We start from the raw sequence: 18,438 nt of genomic DNA on the forward strand, positions 1-18,438 counted from the left end.
TCCAAGTTTTGAGCTTGTATGGTTTCCTTTTGAAATATACTGTATTTAGATATAAGTAGAGGCATGATAGTTTCGCATTAATGATAAACGTGACAAAAAATATTTTGAAGCGATTTTGCAACATCTTTACGAATCACATTTTTCTGGTTAAGAAAATATGGATATTATGTTTGCGAATTAAAGCGATAAGGCCATTTTAAAGCGAAATTCAATTCTTTTACAATAAGCGCGATATTACAGCGAAATCTGTAGTGAATAACGAACTTGACATTTTGTTCCAAGATTATGTATGCAAAGAAGCCCGCCTGGTGGCCATGATCGTTAAGGCGCTGAAGTCTAAACGGTCTAACACCGAGGTTCGAGTCCCGTTGGTCGAAAAAATTTTCACCATCAGAATGTTGGCCGGCAGGGTAGGGGAGGTGGTGGTATACAATTTCTAATCACTAGATTGCGTGCCAAAAGCCTGGATTAAATTCCAAACCTCTCCGCAGTGCTCATATGGAGTGAGGGCATATGACGCTGTTGATGGTGATTCGTCCGTCGGATGGGGACGTTAAGCCTTGAGCAGACCCCTTGGTGCTATTCGACAGGAGTAGGCTATGTGCCGGCACCGGGTTTCACCCTCTCCCTACTATCATATATCACGTCATTCATTTCATCTCTCATTAACTCCTCTGATGAGGTTGACGTCAGGAAGGGCATCCGGTCATTAAAAAAAAAACGCCACGACAAATTCATCTCACCTTATACCCGACCCCGTAGGGAAACGGGACAAGGGCTGGACAAACATTATGTATGCAAAGAAAAAGGAAGAGCGAAAAAATTCATCAACAGGAAAGAAATGTTATCATTAATGTTCTGGAAAATCTCTTTAAGACATGGCATCAAAGAAAAGGGGTTGGCTCCAGGCTTCTTGCCAAACGAAATGTTTGGAATGTTGTTCTTGTAGTGGATGGTAATCCCACCCCAACCTGTCTCCTCATGGCATTGTGCAATCCTGGAATCCCTAATGACGTCTACAAGCAGCAAAATTGACTGGTGTATTTCAGCTTTGTGGTCAGGTTAAATTAAGAAAGTGATCACAGACAGTAGCGAAGATGGGTCGCTCGACAAGTGTTATGGTGCACAGCAGAGCTAAACAGTTTGCGAATGAAGGCTTATACGTTTCGGAAAGCAATATTTTAATGTGTAAATTTTGTAAAGTTCGTATCGAGTGGGAGATAAAAGATACTGTCTCAAAACATCGTTTTAAAAATAAGGAACATTCAGAATGTAAGTTTAGCACTCCAACAGTGAAACGGGAGGCAACAATAGAACTCATTACATATGCAAAAGAAAGGTAAGAGTGAAAAAATGGAATTTATTCACGAAACAACACCGATGCTACTCAAAGCCAACATCTCGCTGGAGAAGGTAGACGACCCTGCAGTCCAGAAATGGCTTTAAAAGTATGTACCAGGTATGTACAGTCTATCAATTAACCCTCCAAATCAACGATCAGTGATAGTAAGTAGGTTTTCTAAGACCTCTTTCTGATAAAAATTGTTTTTTTTTTTTCCTATTGGTTAGGATCAGGAGACCTTCCCACAGCCAACCAACTAAGGAAACAATACGTCCCCCATTGCTCAAACGAAGTATTAGCAAGCATCAAACAGGCTTTGGAAGGGAAAATGGACTTGGCTCTTATCTGCAACGGAACTACCGACTCTTCTGGTCAGTGTGTGTTCACAATCTTGATCAAAACTCAAGATCCAGTATCTGAACAGGAAATATTTTTGTTAGAATGTGCGTTTCTAGATGCTGTGAACAGCAGAACGTGTTCTCAAGCAATCCTCCATGTTTTGCATAATTTTGGAATTAACCATGAGAATGTGAAGTATGTGATAACTGATTCTGCCCGTATATGTTAAAATGTTGTGAACTGCTTAAGGGAATTATGGGAGACCATTTAATTCAAATCACTTGCTGGGCTCATAAATTCAGTTTGTTCGGTGATGTCCTGCAAAAGAATTTGAAAGAACTTAATGCCATTGTGTCAAAAACAAAGAACTGTTTTTAAATATTAAGGCAAATCAAACACGCATTTCGTTCTTACCTAGACAAAAACTTCCCAGATATGTCAATTTCATTGTATCCCGAGACTGTGTTGAGTAGATGGGGAAGTTGGTTTAAAGCTGTCAATATGGTCATGAAACTCATAAATAACGATTAATGCTGCCTCTTACATACATGCAAATGTAGATATCCTCCACTCATTTTTCAAACAATTGTCACTGAAACCTGTACCGGTGGTAAACTGGTTGGCAGAAATGGAAGATGCCAGATTTTGCAACCTGGTAAAATCCAAAGCAGCATTTGTTTTTGAAAATTGCAAGTTTATTGCAGACATTGTTTTGGAATTAGAAGGATCTAATTATCCGTATTTGCAGTTGCTTGTTTTGAAAATAACAGAACTAAAAGATAGAATGAATGTAATTTTTTCTGGCCATATTGGTCAACTAGTAAGATTATTGAAGGGTTTAGTGAATTGTTAAAAAAGTGAAGCGACTCTTCTCTTCCAAAGTGTTAGTGTCTTAGTTGTAAAGAAAATTGAAAAGCGCATGGTCCCAAGTGACGCTAACATTTTAGTTGGACTTTTGAATGATTTGTTTCATCCAACTAATGTAATTCAATCAAACTATACAAACGTTTCGTCACTGAGTGAAAAAGTACAAAAAATGTCTTTAAAATGTTGAAGCAGTCTGATATTATTGTTGGGTATCCTGCTTTTAAAGACATTCTGCGAAAACAAATTGAAGAAAATCCCGGTCAACAAGTTGATATAACTCAGTCACTGCTAGCATCAAAATTAATGCACCTGAAATTTGCAAATTCTGTTTTAAAGTCTATTTGGGTTCTCTGTTCATCCGTTGATGCAGAGCATTTTTTTTTTTTTTTTAATTTACAATTTTTTTGTCAATGACCGGAGACAACTAATGAAAGAGAGCTCCATTGTAACATGTGCTATGTTATCTTTTCACAAAGTAAGGAATGGGTAAGATGGCCCAATGATACTGTAATGTAAGTGCTATGTAATCATAATCAGGAATAAAATGAAATAATATTGGATGTTTACTAGTAATTTATACATCTATCATTCATATAAATAATTCAGAACCACAATAATGAAACCTGTAATGATTAATTTTAGAGTTTCATTGAAGAGAAATTAAAGTGATACGACAATATCTATTTTGCAAAATAACATGAAAATTAGTATCCTCACGAAATTGTTCAAAAATTAATGTGAAAAAATCATACCTCTAGATATAAGGTTATGCTTTCTGCAAAGTTCAACAAGTCTTTCGCTATTGTTGTTCATATTATGTTAAGCCCATTTTCCAATTATATCTCTATATTGTTTTTTTCCTTCCTAATTGGGTATTACTCTCTTAATACAATTTTAACAATACATTTATTGGATTTTTTTTTCAATATTTGTTCAAGGAAATCTCAAAATGTAGCCACTTATTTATTTATTTTTTTGTAGAGGGCCTCGAGCCCTAACTTTGCAACTGAAAAAAAGGCATTAATAAATAAATAAATAAATAAATAAATAAATAAATAAATAAATAAAAATAAATATTTTTTATTAGTAGGGGCATGGGCAGTAATTAGAGTATAAATTTTATTTGTTGTTTTAAAGGTCAGAGTTACAATCATTGGTGATCAATTATAGAATGTAGAATTATATAATGTATTATAGAATGTATTATTTTAAAATCCTGTACCAAATTGGGGAACATTGATTCATAACTCCTTGGTCAGGTGTCTCATTATAAATTCTATAACCTTGTGATCAAAAGGTTCTTCCATTGTATTTCTCATTTGTTGATAGCCCACTATTAACATTTTTTTTTGTTTATCTATTTTATCTGTAAAATTCTTATTGTGCATTGCAATATAGTCAATATGTTGATGTTTAATCCCCTTAAGTTTAGTTGGTTGCAAATGATCCGACTCATTGCTGTTGGCTACCTGCTGAATCTGAAATAGTCTTTTCCTGAAGCTTGATTGGGCAGGTCGGTGAAATTATTATCTTAAAATACTTTGGCTATCAAAGGTAATGAACTGTAATTGGAGGAAGCTCCAAATTACAACAATGGTAGTTAACCACAGAGGTGGTTGTTGTCTGTTCAGGCGCGAGAGCTATTTTATTTGTCTCAAGTCCACCGGCAAGCCGGTGAGGAATCCCCTATCCTCCTCCTGGGACTGCCTCGTCGAAGTATCGCCTTTCCACCTGCTTCGACACTGTAGTAATCTCATGGATTATTATTGTTATTGTTCAGGGGTTTCCATGGCTCACAGAGGTGTAAGAAGCGTGAGGGTTGAATGGGTGGACAAGGAATTAACTAGAGCATAACTTAACACAACAAATTTTGAAATTTTCCTTCTCTCCTTTTTTTTTTAAAAAATTTAAAATTGATAAATAGAAAATCTGAATAAATAGCAACCATATGATGAGCTCGTCAGCTTCAACAATAACATTGATGTAAGGTCCAAAAATCAGGTACAAAACATGAGAGAATTACAAATGCTAATTTACACAGAAATGACCTGAATTGCTCTTGGCAGTTGCAAGATTTGCAAGAGCACAATTTCCTCCTATCCTTTACACAACAGGGGAGTCTGTGCTCCAACTATATCATCGTGCAGCCTCACAGTGGCATCAGTTTCTAATTGCGCTGTTGCAACCTATCGGTTGTCCTTAATTAAATTATTTACACATCATTGCCCTGATGTGGGCTTATATATTGCTCAACAGTTTGTAACACACTGTTTCTAGAGGCAACTAACACCAGAAACAATTACCAAATAAACAGGGGCATGAGTGCCCATATTAAATGATCTTAATATAAAAGGAAAAGGTTGGTTTGAACTGGCCATAAACAAAATGCAAGGAGGCAAAGTACTTGCACTCCTTCTAGAAATACTTAAAACCCTAAGTGGATTTATGGTCTAATGATACAGAGGCTAAGCCTATTCTACACTGGGGCGACTGAATGAGAAACATTAAATTCCAAAAGAAGTGTTAAGAATTTTAGTGGTTTAGAAACTTCAGTCACTGCATGCCAAGTTGAATAGGAATCAGTAGAGGTTAATCATTCTTTGTTCCCTTACATTACATATTTCCCAGTAGGGAATAGAATAGAGTCCTCAGACTTGCCAAAAATTCTACATTTAAACCACAAAATTTAGAAATTTACATGAAATAAGAGATTGAGACTTTCCCCTCAACCTATCTGCAGGATCTATCACATGTTTATGGAAATTCTGCTATTACCTTGCATTGCTGGGCCTTCCAAAAGCTGCCTGCAGCCCCTGCCTCCTTTTGGACCTGTCGCACACAATTCACTGAAGCAAACAAGACAATACGGCCCTAAATAGCCCAGCTTTTATAGTATTTTTTAGGAGAAGCTTCCAGAACTCTTTACTGATAGGCTGGATTCCTGAACAGACCTCCAATTTTGATTGGCTAGAGAAAATATTTACAAATTTCTGATAGGTTGATTACTATTAAAGAAGGAACCAGCAGAAGTGTAGACAACTTTGATAAATGAAAAAATAACAATCCTAAGAACCAGTTTGAAAACCTCAAAATTACAGATTTCTTTATGAAGTACTTGTAGTTTACTCCGCAAGTTGGAGCTATAGTAGAGACATCTAACAGTTGAAAACCAAAATATCTTGTAATACATCAGTTGAAGTTAGATTACATAGATGGCCTTATAGAAGGCGTGCAGTTTAACTGGCCACAGAAAGTGTACCCCAGTACAGACCTCCACCCCTAAAGGTTTTACAACGGTATGAACAGCTTTGAAATCTTGAATCTTGGAATGCATAAATTTTGAGAAAAACAAATATAAGTTGGAGTATATCTTGATGGAGAGTCTATTCTTGTTTGTTTGTTGAAATAAAGTAGTCTTGATAGTATTGCCGAAGTAGTCCAGTCCAGGCTGTAGTGCCCAGGTTTGACAGCAAGAGCGGCCGCCACTGCCGACATTAGGAGTGGGTCGCTCCGACCCCCTACGTACCCTGAGATACCATCCTCCCGATATACTAAGGGCCGAAGCCAAGGTGATGGCAGCCAAGGACCAAGCAGCACGGTCCAGTCCAAGGATAGAGGGGGAGGTTGTGTCCAACCTCCCAGCATCTCCCAATGATGACAGTCCCAAAGGAGGCAGTTTATATGGAGTCTAGGCCTGAATGAGGCGGGCCCATACCCCACGCCAGCAACTCTCCCGGGTTGATATGACATGGCCTCGGATGAAAGTTGGGTGCTGTAACATTCAATTGTGGGGCAACAGTAACTGTTTCTCAGATGGTGCTACATTATGGTGTAGATAAGTTTTGTGACTTTGGAGGAGGAGCACACAGTTTTCTGACTCAGGTTTGTAGGCAGGGACTGTAATGGCCGAATAGCTTAAATTTATAAAAGGGAAGATTTTTACAACAGAATTTGCCAACAAAACAAAATTTGACCTTCAGGGTACAACTTGATCCTTTGAGCAAGAATACTTTTACATACATATTTTTTGATAACCAAATGTTTACTTCTAGTAATACTTAAACTTATAAATATCCTAAGGAAAGAAATATAATTACCTCAGCAACTTAATCGCTTGTTGGCATATAATGACAAAGCTAAACGCCTTCATGCAGGCTTGACTTGAGACAGGTGAATGCGAAAAATCAATTCGGTCTCCGGATTACTCACCAAAAGGGTGACAGGAGTGAGAAATCAAGAATGACGCATGGTCCATGAAATTTGGGGGGGCAAGTTTGCCCGCGGGAACAACATTTTTAACCATGACCTGATCTCCAATTTTTAAATTGGTGGTTTTTCGTCCACGGTCATACCTCATTTTTATTCTCTTATGAGATGCCTTAAGGTGGTTTCTAGCCTTTCTCCATAGATCCCAGATATTCTCTGGATCTATCGTCTCCGGTAATAGCTCGTTGATTGACAACAAATTGGACAAGGAAGTGTTTGGGACAAACACATAAGAAATATTGGAGAAAACGTGTGACTCATGAACGGCCCAGTTAAAGGCTAATGATAGCCACTGTATGGACGTGTCTTACGAAATAAATTGGAAGTGAACTCCTTAGCATTATCGGAAACATTATATTGACAGGGTCCAAAAGATGCAAATGTAGAATTGAGACAAGAAATAGTGGTTTGTACAGTGGCAGGCCTGGTCGGAAACAGCCATGAGAATCGTGTAAAACCATCCACACACACGAGAATGAATTTATTCCCCTTTCCTGTAGATTGCGAGAATGGTCCCACATAATCAGTATACAATCGCTCCATAAGGCGAGAGGTTTGGTGTGATGACAATAGCCCTGCTTTGGTAGATAACGTGGGTATGCTAATCAAACAAGTTTTACATGCTTTAACCAGTTCTTCAATTTTGCTGTCCGTACTCTTCCAGATAAAAAATTCCCTTATCATCTCTCTGGTTTTAAAGATGCCCAGATGTCCACGTAATGGGGTCTCATGGTAATATTTGAAAATCATTGGTACTACAACTGCTGGAACAACAATTTTCATTTTTTGATTGTGCCTTTAGGGGCAATATATGACCCCATTCCTCAAAACATAAGGGACAACATGTTCCCCAGAAAAAAGGGTTTCCATGTTGGGAGCCAGCACTGGATCTTCACATTGGTATTTAGCTATATCATGATATAGCATAGGGGCATCAGTCAGAATCGCACTTATACCAGAAGGTGTGGAAAGAGAAGGCGGAGGGATTTCCTCCAAGTGAACAGCATTGTTATCAGTAGAAAACATCCCGCTTAATCCATCTGCCGACCACATCCTCAGATCCCCAAATGTGTCACACATCAAACTGAAAAGCTGAAATCCTAATATCCCAGCGGGTGATACACCCGGTACGACGGGGCCTTGCTAATACCCAGCTTAGGGCCTGATTGTTAGTATCTAATTCAAATTTAACATGCTCAATGCAAAGGTGGAATTTTTCAGAGTACTACAAGTCCTCCTAACTCGTATATAGAATATTTGGTCTCTTGAGGCGACAAGGTCCGAGACTCGTAGGCGATGGGCCATCTTCAAAGTTTAGAATCCTGAAGAAGAAGAAGAAGAAGAAGAAGAAGAAGAAGAAGAAGAACCGCAGCGACCGCCAATGAAGACGCGTCGGTCTGTACAGTAAATTTGCTTTAAAAATCTGGCATAGCCAAGACGGGTGTTCCAGAGGGCTAATTTGAGATCCTAAAAAACGGCCTATTGAGAAGGGCCCCATTCAAATTTGACACCTTTCCTGAAAAGAAGATTCAGAGGTACCACCCGATTCGCGAAGTTGGGGGTGAATTTTCTAAAGAAATTTACCATGCCGATGAATCTAGCAACCCCTTCAACATCTTTGGGAGGCCTGAAATTCCATATGGCTTGCATTCTGGAATGATCGACTGAATCTCAAGAAGGACATAGATGGTTTAGCAAACCATACTTTTGACAACTTGACCATCAAACCTGCTTTACAAAAGCGTTTTAGAGCTTCCTCTAGATGTTCTAATTCTTCGAAGGTCTCAGAGAAAATAACATCATCTAAATAAATAATGGTAAAGATTTTCAAATTTAATATCAGAAGACCCTATCTAGCAGCCTAGTACGGAGAGCGCAAAAGGCATGCAGTTTTATTCGTACAGGTTCCAGTCAGTAGCGAAAGCAGTCGGATGTATCGATTTTTCCATCAAAGGTATCTGATTATAGGCTTGGTTTAGATCTAAGATGGTGAAGAACTTAGCCTTACAAAACCAAGAAAAGCATGAATGCAAGTCAGGGAGGGGTACTGATTGTAGAACAATGTTACGATTCAACGCCCTGTAATCAGTTACTGGCCTGAAGCCACCTTGTAGTTTTGGCACCAGAAGAATAGGTGAAGAATACGCCAACTTGGAGGGTCGAATTATACCATCCCTCAACATCTTGTCTATAATTTTTTTTGGAAGGCCTTTGTTTTAGGCAGAGATAACTTGTAAGGAGGAAATCTTACAGTGTAAACTCTATCTTGTATTCAATTAAGTCAGTCACCCCAAGATTTTCCGAAAACACATCGGAAAATGACTGACATAATTTACGAATGCAGTTAGCCCAATCCTCGGGTAGGTGCATAAGGTCTAATGCCATCTCACCCTGAGGAGGCGACATAAGCAAACAGGAAGCAGAATTACACGTCAAAATGTGTATATGAACATTATTATCAAACTTGAATGTACATGACTTCTTTTGAAGGTCAAGCACCAGACCGTAGTGTGGCATGAAATCAGCCCCTAATATTGCAGGGCACGACAAATTTTAAGCAACAAACCACTTAAATTTCCAGGTGAATTTTGAAATACGATTTTTCGCATGGATAAATTATAAGATTCTAATGGGGAAGAATTAGCCAAAACACATTTTACCGAAAAAGAAACAATTTCAGGAAATTTACAACAGAACTTAGAATACCATGCTGCAGAAATAATAGACACAACACTTCCTGAATCTAAGAGGGCAGTAACAGGTTCATTGTTTATTTCAGTTTGAAGGAATGGCATAAATCCTGGGGTATCAGAAGCAGTTATCAGGCATTCTCTAGGACCTTCAAAGAATGCCTTCCTTCCTCGGTATGTGAAATGTATGTGTATGTATGTATGTATGTATGTGTTTAGCATCAGGTTTAAACTGGGTGGAGCCTGGAGGCACGGACAGGGGAGAGTACTCAGCCGGGCACTCTAGTCAAATTGAGTTGCTGTTGCTACTAGAGGTAGAACAAGGAGTACTACTCTGTAATTTACAATTCTTAGCCAGATGTGTGAATGATCCACATTTAAAACAGCCTGAAGGAGACGAAGGTCCATTCTTAGATCAACTTGTTTTCAATACAGGACACTTCTTTCTTAAATGGTCCGCTGACCCACACGCATAACATTTGCAGGGAGTGAAAGTTCATTGAGGGGGTGGCCGAGAAATATTAGGAGAAGGTGGTGGGTCCTGAGCGCCTCAGAGAATATCGCTATATTTTACTCCTTCCGCCGACACAGACATGTCTTCGAGTTCCCTAAATATTTGAGGATGGAAAGCAAAACACAAATATGATCTACTAGCTGATGTACCCGTGCTTCGCTACGCAATTCTACCTTGTATACAGAATTCTAGGTTAGGTAGTGTACACGTTGTGAGCAAGATTGTATTAAATTGGATAGCTTTTAACGTGACCCTAGAAACGTGACGGGGAATTCACCAAACGTCTTTTCTCATATGAAAACTAGGTTAGGGCACTTTCATTGTATATGTAGGTCCACTTGCCTACCATCAGTCACAATCAGGTTGGGGAGTTTTCATTATAATGTCAGATACTCACATTCCACCTCCCTTTTTACATCCTCAGAAAGACTGTTTTAGTGGTTTTCCCAACTGAAATGAATATAGGTCATTACAGTGACGTCAGTAGGAATGGCGCGATTAAAAGCAATGCTTTTATATGAAATAGTCGATCAAATGAAAACCCCCACATTTTGTCACTTTCAACGAACGCTGCTGATCCGACAGTCCAAAGTTCCAGAGTTGGAATGACCAAGCCACAGACAGCCATGATCGTGAACACTCTTCGTCTTTTTTCGGTGGGGAAAGTCGAATAGTGCAGAGTCCCAGGGCAAAAACTATGTCTTTTTACTAATCTGTTTCTTAAGAGTACCTGGTGAGTCAGAAAATCTCAATTCAGTACACTGGCGGCGGAAAAATCTATCTGACTTGGAGGCAAGTTTTTCCTCCAAGCCAGAGCAGAAACCCCCTCTTCACTGCTAATTTGGAATAAAATGAATGTAGAAATTAATAAAAGTGGAGAGGAAGAAGTTCTTAAGAAACGGCTCTTTTCCGGGTTGAATTTTTTGAGTTATTTAATGAATTGCGGTGCTATAATTTGGAATAGGTCTAAATTGTTATTCCTACCGGGCGAGTTGGCCGTGCGCGTAGAGGCGCGCGGCTGTGAGCTTGCATCCGGGAGATAGTAGGTTCGAATTCCACTATCGGCAGCCCTGAAAATGGTTTTCCGTGGTTTCCCATTTTCACACCAGGCAAAAGCTGGGGCTGTATCTTAATTAAGGCCACGGCCGCTTCCTTCCAACTCCTAGGCCTTTCCTATCCCATCGTCGCCATAAGACCTATCTGTGTCGGTGCGATGTAAAGCCCCTAGCAAAAAAAAAATTGTAATTCTAGACCAGGTCATACAACAACAACAACTACTACTACTACTACTACTAAGTGAGCCTCTGCCTTAAGTGGGCACACTGCTCATTCAAAACAGCGCGTCAGAGTAGGGATCGAATAGCTGGAATACTATGATTTACTATTGGTCTAATGGGACACGACTGTTTGTGTATTTTGGGGAGGGCTCTTAGTGTGGGGAGTTTGGGATTTTGATGATGAGGCTTTCTTTTTCTTGTTTTATGAAAATAAAGTCTGTTTTCTTGATTGCTTGTTTTATTTCGTTTTGAAATTTATTTGTAAGGTTGCGTTGTAATTCTTGAATACCATAGTTGTTGATAAATTCTATTGTAGCACAACAGATTTATTAGCAGCAGTCATTGTGTCCTGTGTTGCATAAGCAGTAAGCAAATTAGAACCAATAATTTGGTCATCAATATCGGATAAATTTTCAATTTTAGGAATTTCATTCCGAAACACACACATATAAATGTTCAAACAAGCTTCAACTTTGTCACGTAAGTTGCTGCTAATAAATTACGTTGGTGTTCGACAAGAAAGGCTAAATGATGGAGGGGACACGTACTGGTTGTTGTAATAAATATAAAGTCAGAAGAGAGTTCATTGAAATTAAATTTGTTTGGTAATGCAACGGTATACTTTAAAGTATAAGCATTATCCTTTTTCCTACCCTTTCCTGTCTGACCAGGCTTGCCTGGGAGGTCCAATGGCCCTTTTAAGGGCCCCTAAAATACTCTGATAGCAATAAAGCGGCCGGCGCAGCTGGGCGCAATGGCCGCACTCAGAATCACAGACTGACCTTGAGCGCTGTGACGTCAGAGATAAGGCACTCGTCTATAATAAGACCATGACGGGTGCCGCTGTAAGACTTGCCGGTGAGTTTCTAAGTCTCTTATCAGTGCTACTGCACATGCGTAGTTAGCGGGGTATATAAGCGCGTGCAAGCTGGGAACGTAATTATTGAAGCAATCTGTCCTGATTGCCCTGGGGATATTTTTCTATTTTAGAGAGAGCAAATCATTCAACGATTGCATTTCTTTTTGATAAGGCACTAAAAATTTTGTGGAAGGTTGAAATTATGCGGGAGTGTGTTCTTCTCTTTGTTACTGATGACCGGGCGAGTAGGCTGTGTGGTTAGGGGCATGCAGCTGTGAGCTTGCATCCGGGAGGTAGTGGGTTTGAACCCCACTATCGGCAGCCCTGAAGATGGTTTTCATGGTTTCCCATTTTCACACCAGAAAAATGCTGGGGCTGTACCTTGATTAAGGCCACGGTTGCTTCCTTCCCGCTTCAAGCCCTTGTCTATTCCATCATCGCCATAAGACCTTTATGTGTTGATGCGATGTAGAACAAATTAAAAAAAGAAATTTTTGGTGATGCTGCTCCATACCTGGTGAAAGCTGCTGAAGGCCTCTAGATGTTTCATCCAAGAATGACTCATCTCACTTGCCTTGCACATACTATGTGTAGGATGGCAGAAGGAATTCGTGGAAATTTTCCAGAAGTCAATAAATTAATATCTAATGTCAAAAATTATTTTTGAAAGCACTACTGCGGGTTGCAACTTTCAAGGCTCACTGCCACGTATTATTTTGAAAACTACTTCACTTTCAAAAACATTGTTAATGGCTTCAACAAAGATGATGCCTCTTCTATCAAGATTGTGCAGGAATTGTTTTTCAACAGTTTGTCAGAAAGTCTGGCATATATTAAGTCGAACGTTGGAATTATATAGAGTGCAATTACTCGTCTAGAAGCTGCTAGCATAGAAATTCATGCCAATATTGATATTGAACTTCCAGTACAACAATCACCTGGAATAGTTGGCGGCAGTGTAAAACGGAAACTTCATAATGTGCATAATCGATATGACTATTTTTTTGTTGTTGTGTATGCAAGATAAATGCTGTTATTAGAGGAGAAGGTACCAGTACACTTCAAGATGAGTGTGTACTCGACAGCAGTGATTTGACATTGTATAAATATGCACCAATAACGTCTTGTGACATAGAAAGGATCTTCTCTTCTTACAAGAATGTGGTAAGTGATAATCGGAGGTCTTTCGTGCCTGATATTTTGAAGAAGAATCTTGTCATACACTTCAGTTCCATCTGCGGAGAAGAAAGGAAAAGGTATGCGAGTTTGCACTATACAGACCCTGCCGCCCTTCCATAATGTATTTGAAAGACAACTACTTAATTTGTTTCCAACTACTTAATTTGTTTACCGGGCGAGTTGGCCGTGTGGTTGGGAATGCGCAGCTGTGAGCTCACATCCAGGAGATAGTGGGTTCGAACCCTGTCGGCAGCCCTGAAGATGGTTTTCCGTGGTTTCCCATTTTCACACCAGGCAAATGCTGGCAAATTAAGGCCACTACCACTTCCTTTCCATTCCTAGGCCTTTCCTGTCCCATCGTCGCCATAAGATCTATCTGTGTCAGTGCGACGTAAAGCAACTAGCGAAAAAAAACTTTATTTGTTTCGTGCTGTTCAATTTAAACTTTAACACATTTGAATAGTATTTATGAAATCTGGGATTAAGTGTTCCAAAATATTTAAAAAATAGATTGGTTTCTTGTATTTGAAACCACCATTGCAGGGTGCAAACATGTTTTAACTTTTAAAATGTAGTATGATCTCATAATCTTAACGATCTTAGTACTATGTATTCACAAATGTTTACCGAGCTCGATAGCTGAAGTCGCTTAAATGCGGCCAGTATCCAGTAATCAGGAGATAGTAGGTTCGAACCCCATTGTCGGCAGCCCTGAAAATGGTTTTCCGTGGTTTGCCATTTTCACACCAGGCAAATGCTGGGGCTGTACCTTAATTAAGGCCACGGCTGCTTCCTTTCCATTCCTAGGCCTTTCCTATCCCATCGTCGCCATAAGACCTGTCTGTGTCAGTGCGACGTAAAGCAAATAGCAAAAAAAAAAAAAATTCACAAATGTTTGATAAGTGAATCAGACAATAGACTGTGAATAACTGCTAAACATGTATATTCAGAAAATTAATATGAAAGTAATAATAAAGAATTTAGTTCATAAATATGTATCAAAGGAATTGCTGTTTCGATTTATAATTTATTTTTAAATGGCCATTTTTAGATTAATCATTTTCAGGTCATATTTTGTCATTTTTACATCATGTTTCTTCACTTTTAAGGTCATATTTGCTTGCCTATTTGGGCTATTTTTAGATCTTAAACATCCAAGCCCCACTAATCATATTGTTCATAAGTGACTGCTTTTCAGAATGTGTTGATTTGACAGTTATTCCATTTCTTGTGGAAGAATAGTAAAAGGAACAACAATACATTTCAGGTTTCGAACTGGAAATGTTCCTGTGAAGGTGGAATCGTTTACAATAGCTAACCAGGAAAAACATGAACGTATTGGCTACCTTCTCTTAAATTTACGATCTGCACAAATAGCTGTATCTGGCAGATCTTTTCAAGTAAGAATGCATTATAAATTATCAACATTCTGACTAAAGCTTGTATTTCATTATTAAAAAAAAAATTGCAGTTATTTTCATAAAAATGTTACTACTTACATTTTATAATCCTGGGTTGATTTTTAGATTTCTGGAACGTGGCATCCTTTGCTTGGAGTTAAATCAGATCACGCCTCGTATCGACCTGAGTTGTTGTTAACTGTTCACGTTGAGGATGCAAATCCAGAACTACTACCCGTTAACGTAACACGAGTGAGTACCATTTATTTTCAGCTCTAAGCAGTGCACATGCAGGTACATTGTAATTGGATTGACTTACATTTGAATATGATAAATATATAGTAAAAGGAACAACAATACATTTCAGGTTTTGAACTGGAAATTTTGAATTCATCCTCATGACTTCTTTTCATCTTTCTTTGTGTCCTCCCCACTCCTCCTCAGTGACTTAACCAAATATATGTAGGTAGCTAGCTGGATCATTGGTTGTGGCAAGTGCAATTTTTGAAGGGCTTGGCCTCATTTAAAAGTATCAGGACCTCACCCCCTCTCTCTCTTATTAATCTGGTGTTAAAGTTTAGTGTAAACTGAGTGAACCGCAGGGCCATGTGCATCTCTAGAAACAGAAGTCTCACTTCTAATTTTTTGACTCCTTGTTAATGCAGGTAGAACAAATAAATGTATGAATATCCATCAAAGACAGCTACAAAAAGTAAGAAAATTCATAAAGGTTAGACAGAATTACAGATCAGTGGAAGAAGATGACATTGCTGAAGGAAGAGACAACGATAAACTGTACAATGTCGTACACAGCAGTCTTCTCATAGATAGGCTCTCTCCTAATTAATTCCAGTTCTTCAGTCCATGAAAAGGTTGCTTCTACTGTCCTTATTCATTTTTGTTTTCATGTTTGTCCTTGTCTCTCCTTTCTTTTGCTTCTACTTCGTGCACTGTCCTGTCGCTCATATGTCGTTGTGCCTACATAGACCAGGATATATATGAATCGGTTATTAAGGAAACAATGTGCCCTTGACAGAGTTTAAAGGAAACACTAAAGCTGTCTGTGCATTAAATTTTTTTGTTACCGTATTTTTTGCTGTGCAATTGAAGACAAAATTACTTCAAGGATAAGCTGTAAATTCTTCAATTATTCTTTGAGTGGAGAATAACAAAGTTGGTGAACTTCATTTTTAAAAAATTCTAAATGTAAGAACAGAAAACTAAAATGAGGTTATATTTGATTGAGAAGGTAATGTTTATGTTTTACATTTATTAGTGCAAAATATAATGGTTTTCATGAGTTTCTTCTTTAATATTCCGCATATTCAGTATCATTTGTTCTAGACTACTGAAAGATTTCTTCATAGAATGACAGTGTGCTGTCATCAGGTCGAATGTAAGAACTGGGTTTCTTAATTTCATCATTTTATTGCTATTAATGGGAATTTGGTACAGAACAAATTTTGAGACGTTACTAGTCGGCTACCTCTTTGCTTCAACTCAAAGATTTTCTTTGAAGGAAGGGATAAAAACTCGGGTTGTAAGTTTCAACAATAGGAAAAGTCATCTCCGTTTTAATTACTGTGTTAATGGGGTAATAGTACCTCATGGGGATCTCTGTAAGTACCTAGGCATTAATACACTGCTGTGCAAAACTAGGACGGGATAGATAAAGCAACATAACAATATCAACTACTTGGTGGAAATGAATGAAAGTGCGGTAACATGTTGCCAGAGATCTCCCACACGTGCATAGAAACCTAATTTGAGGTCAGTGTGACTATAGCGCCAAATGGGTCTGGCCCCACAAAGCGAGGCAGTTGAATGAATGGGACAAGACAGTGTAAGTAAATCAGCGAGCTGTTACAGTGTACTGTGGTGGTGTTATTCATTTCAACATGGCCTGGAGACAACATGCGAATGACTTCACATGGGGAAGAATCATCAGGAAACTGGAAGAAGGATGAAGTATGACGAGTGTAGTCCAGGAGTTTGGTATTGCTCACAGCATTGTTCCACATGCATGGACGGCATTCCGAACCATAGACACTGCTGCCTGAAGGAGGTGAGGGGGTTGACCACGATCAACTACAGCAGCAGATGACCGCTACATTGTGCAACAGGCAAGAAGAGACTCAAGTCAAACAGTGGATGCAATTGCAACCTCATAACAGGACTGTAAGGCACCCAATCTCGCGCTCCACAGTGACATGGCGACTGCATGGGGGTGGTCTGTTTTCCTGATGACCATTACATTGTGTTATGTTGACACCCACACATCGGCGGCACCGTTTGCGATAGTGCCAAGAGCATCAGGTGTGGACCGACAAGGAGTGGGGTCATGTGCTCTTCTCAGATGAGAGCAGATTCAATCTGAGTAGTAATTCTAGATGTACCCCCATCTGGCGATAGGTGGGAACACGTAATGCACCTAGGGACATTATCGAACATGATCATTTTGGTGGTCTAAGTGTTACGGTGTGTAAGCATAATGTTGCTTGAGTGTACTGACCTCCAAATCATTGGAATGATATACACTCACCGGTCAACGTTGTTGTGACAGTGTACTCCTTCCCCATGTGCGTCTTTTCAGGGGTACATTCGGCCCTGACGTAATTTTTATTGATGACAATGCACGACCGCATCAAACAGCACAGTTGGAGGAGCTCTTGGAACACGACAATATTCAGTGCATGGATGTCTGCGTATTTCCCTGACTTAAATCCCATCAAGCACGTGTGGGACAGGTTGGGCAGACGTATTGCAGCATGTCCACATGGAACGCCCTTCCACAAGAACTCCGTACCAATCTTGTGGCCAGCATGGGAACTCATTGCAGAGCATACATCACTGTACATGTTGGTCACACACCCTTTTATGAGTCGCAGTGACTTACATGTAATTTTTTGTCTCTGTATAGAAGTGTCATTTCTGTTCATCTCATCACATATTCCTTTCAGTTGCCCACCGTACCGTACTGTAGCAGAACTGTATGGTTCAAGTTTCATCGAGCTATGTTACTCGGCAGCGACACAACATGCGAAAGTTACTTTCGTCCTTCAGTTTTGCACAGCAGTGTATAAGGAATGATCTTCATTGGGGTAATCACATTAACGAGGTAGTAAAATGAAATGAAATGGCGTATGGATTTTTGTGCCAAGAGTGTCCGAGGACATGTTCGGCTTGATTTGATGCCCGTAGGTGACCTGTGCATCGTGATGGAGGTGAAATGATGAAGACAACCCCCATGCCAATGAAATTAACCAATGATGGTTAAAATTCCTGACCCTGTCGGGAATCGAACCTGGGACCCCTGTGACCAAAGACCAGCACGGTAACCTTTTAGCCATGGAGCCAGACAACGAGTTGTAAATAAAGGTTATAGATCTCTTCACATCATTATGAGGGTATTTAGGGCTTGTAGTAAGTATGTAAATGGCTTATAAGTCTCTGGTAAAACACCAATTAGAGTAAGGGACCCACACCAGGACTACTTTATACAAGGACTGGAAAAGATCCAAAGGAAAGCAGCTCCATTTCTTCTTGGTTATTTCAGACAAAAGAGTAGTATTACATGAATGTTGCAGATTTGGACTGGGAAGACTTGGGAGTAAGGAAACGAGCTGCTCCACCAGGGGGTATGTTCGAAGTTTTCAGTGGAGAGATGGCATGGAATGACATCAGCATGAATAAGCTTCATCAGAG

General features: G+C 39.3%; 1 protein-coding gene across 1 annotated transcript in view; it reads left to right on the top strand.

The window, feature by feature from the left end:
- Window positions 1–18,438, top strand: part of LOC136858625 (centrosomal protein of 120 kDa) — a 453,009-nt gene that overhangs the window by 76,327 nt on the left and 358,244 nt on the right. Inside the window, exons 3-4 of the mRNA XM_068228779.1 lie at window positions 14,601–14,733; window positions 14,860–14,985. Coding sequence (XP_068084880.1) covers window positions 14,601–14,733; window positions 14,860–14,985 — 259 coding nt within the window. The remainder of the gene's footprint in view (window positions 1–14,600; window positions 14,734–14,859; window positions 14,986–18,438) is intronic.

This window comes from Anabrus simplex, chromosome 1, assembly GCF_040414725.1.
Source record: "Anabrus simplex isolate iqAnaSimp1 chromosome 1, ASM4041472v1, whole genome shotgun sequence".
Taxonomy (NCBI): Eukaryota; Metazoa; Arthropoda; class Insecta; order Orthoptera; family Tettigoniidae; genus Anabrus; species Anabrus simplex.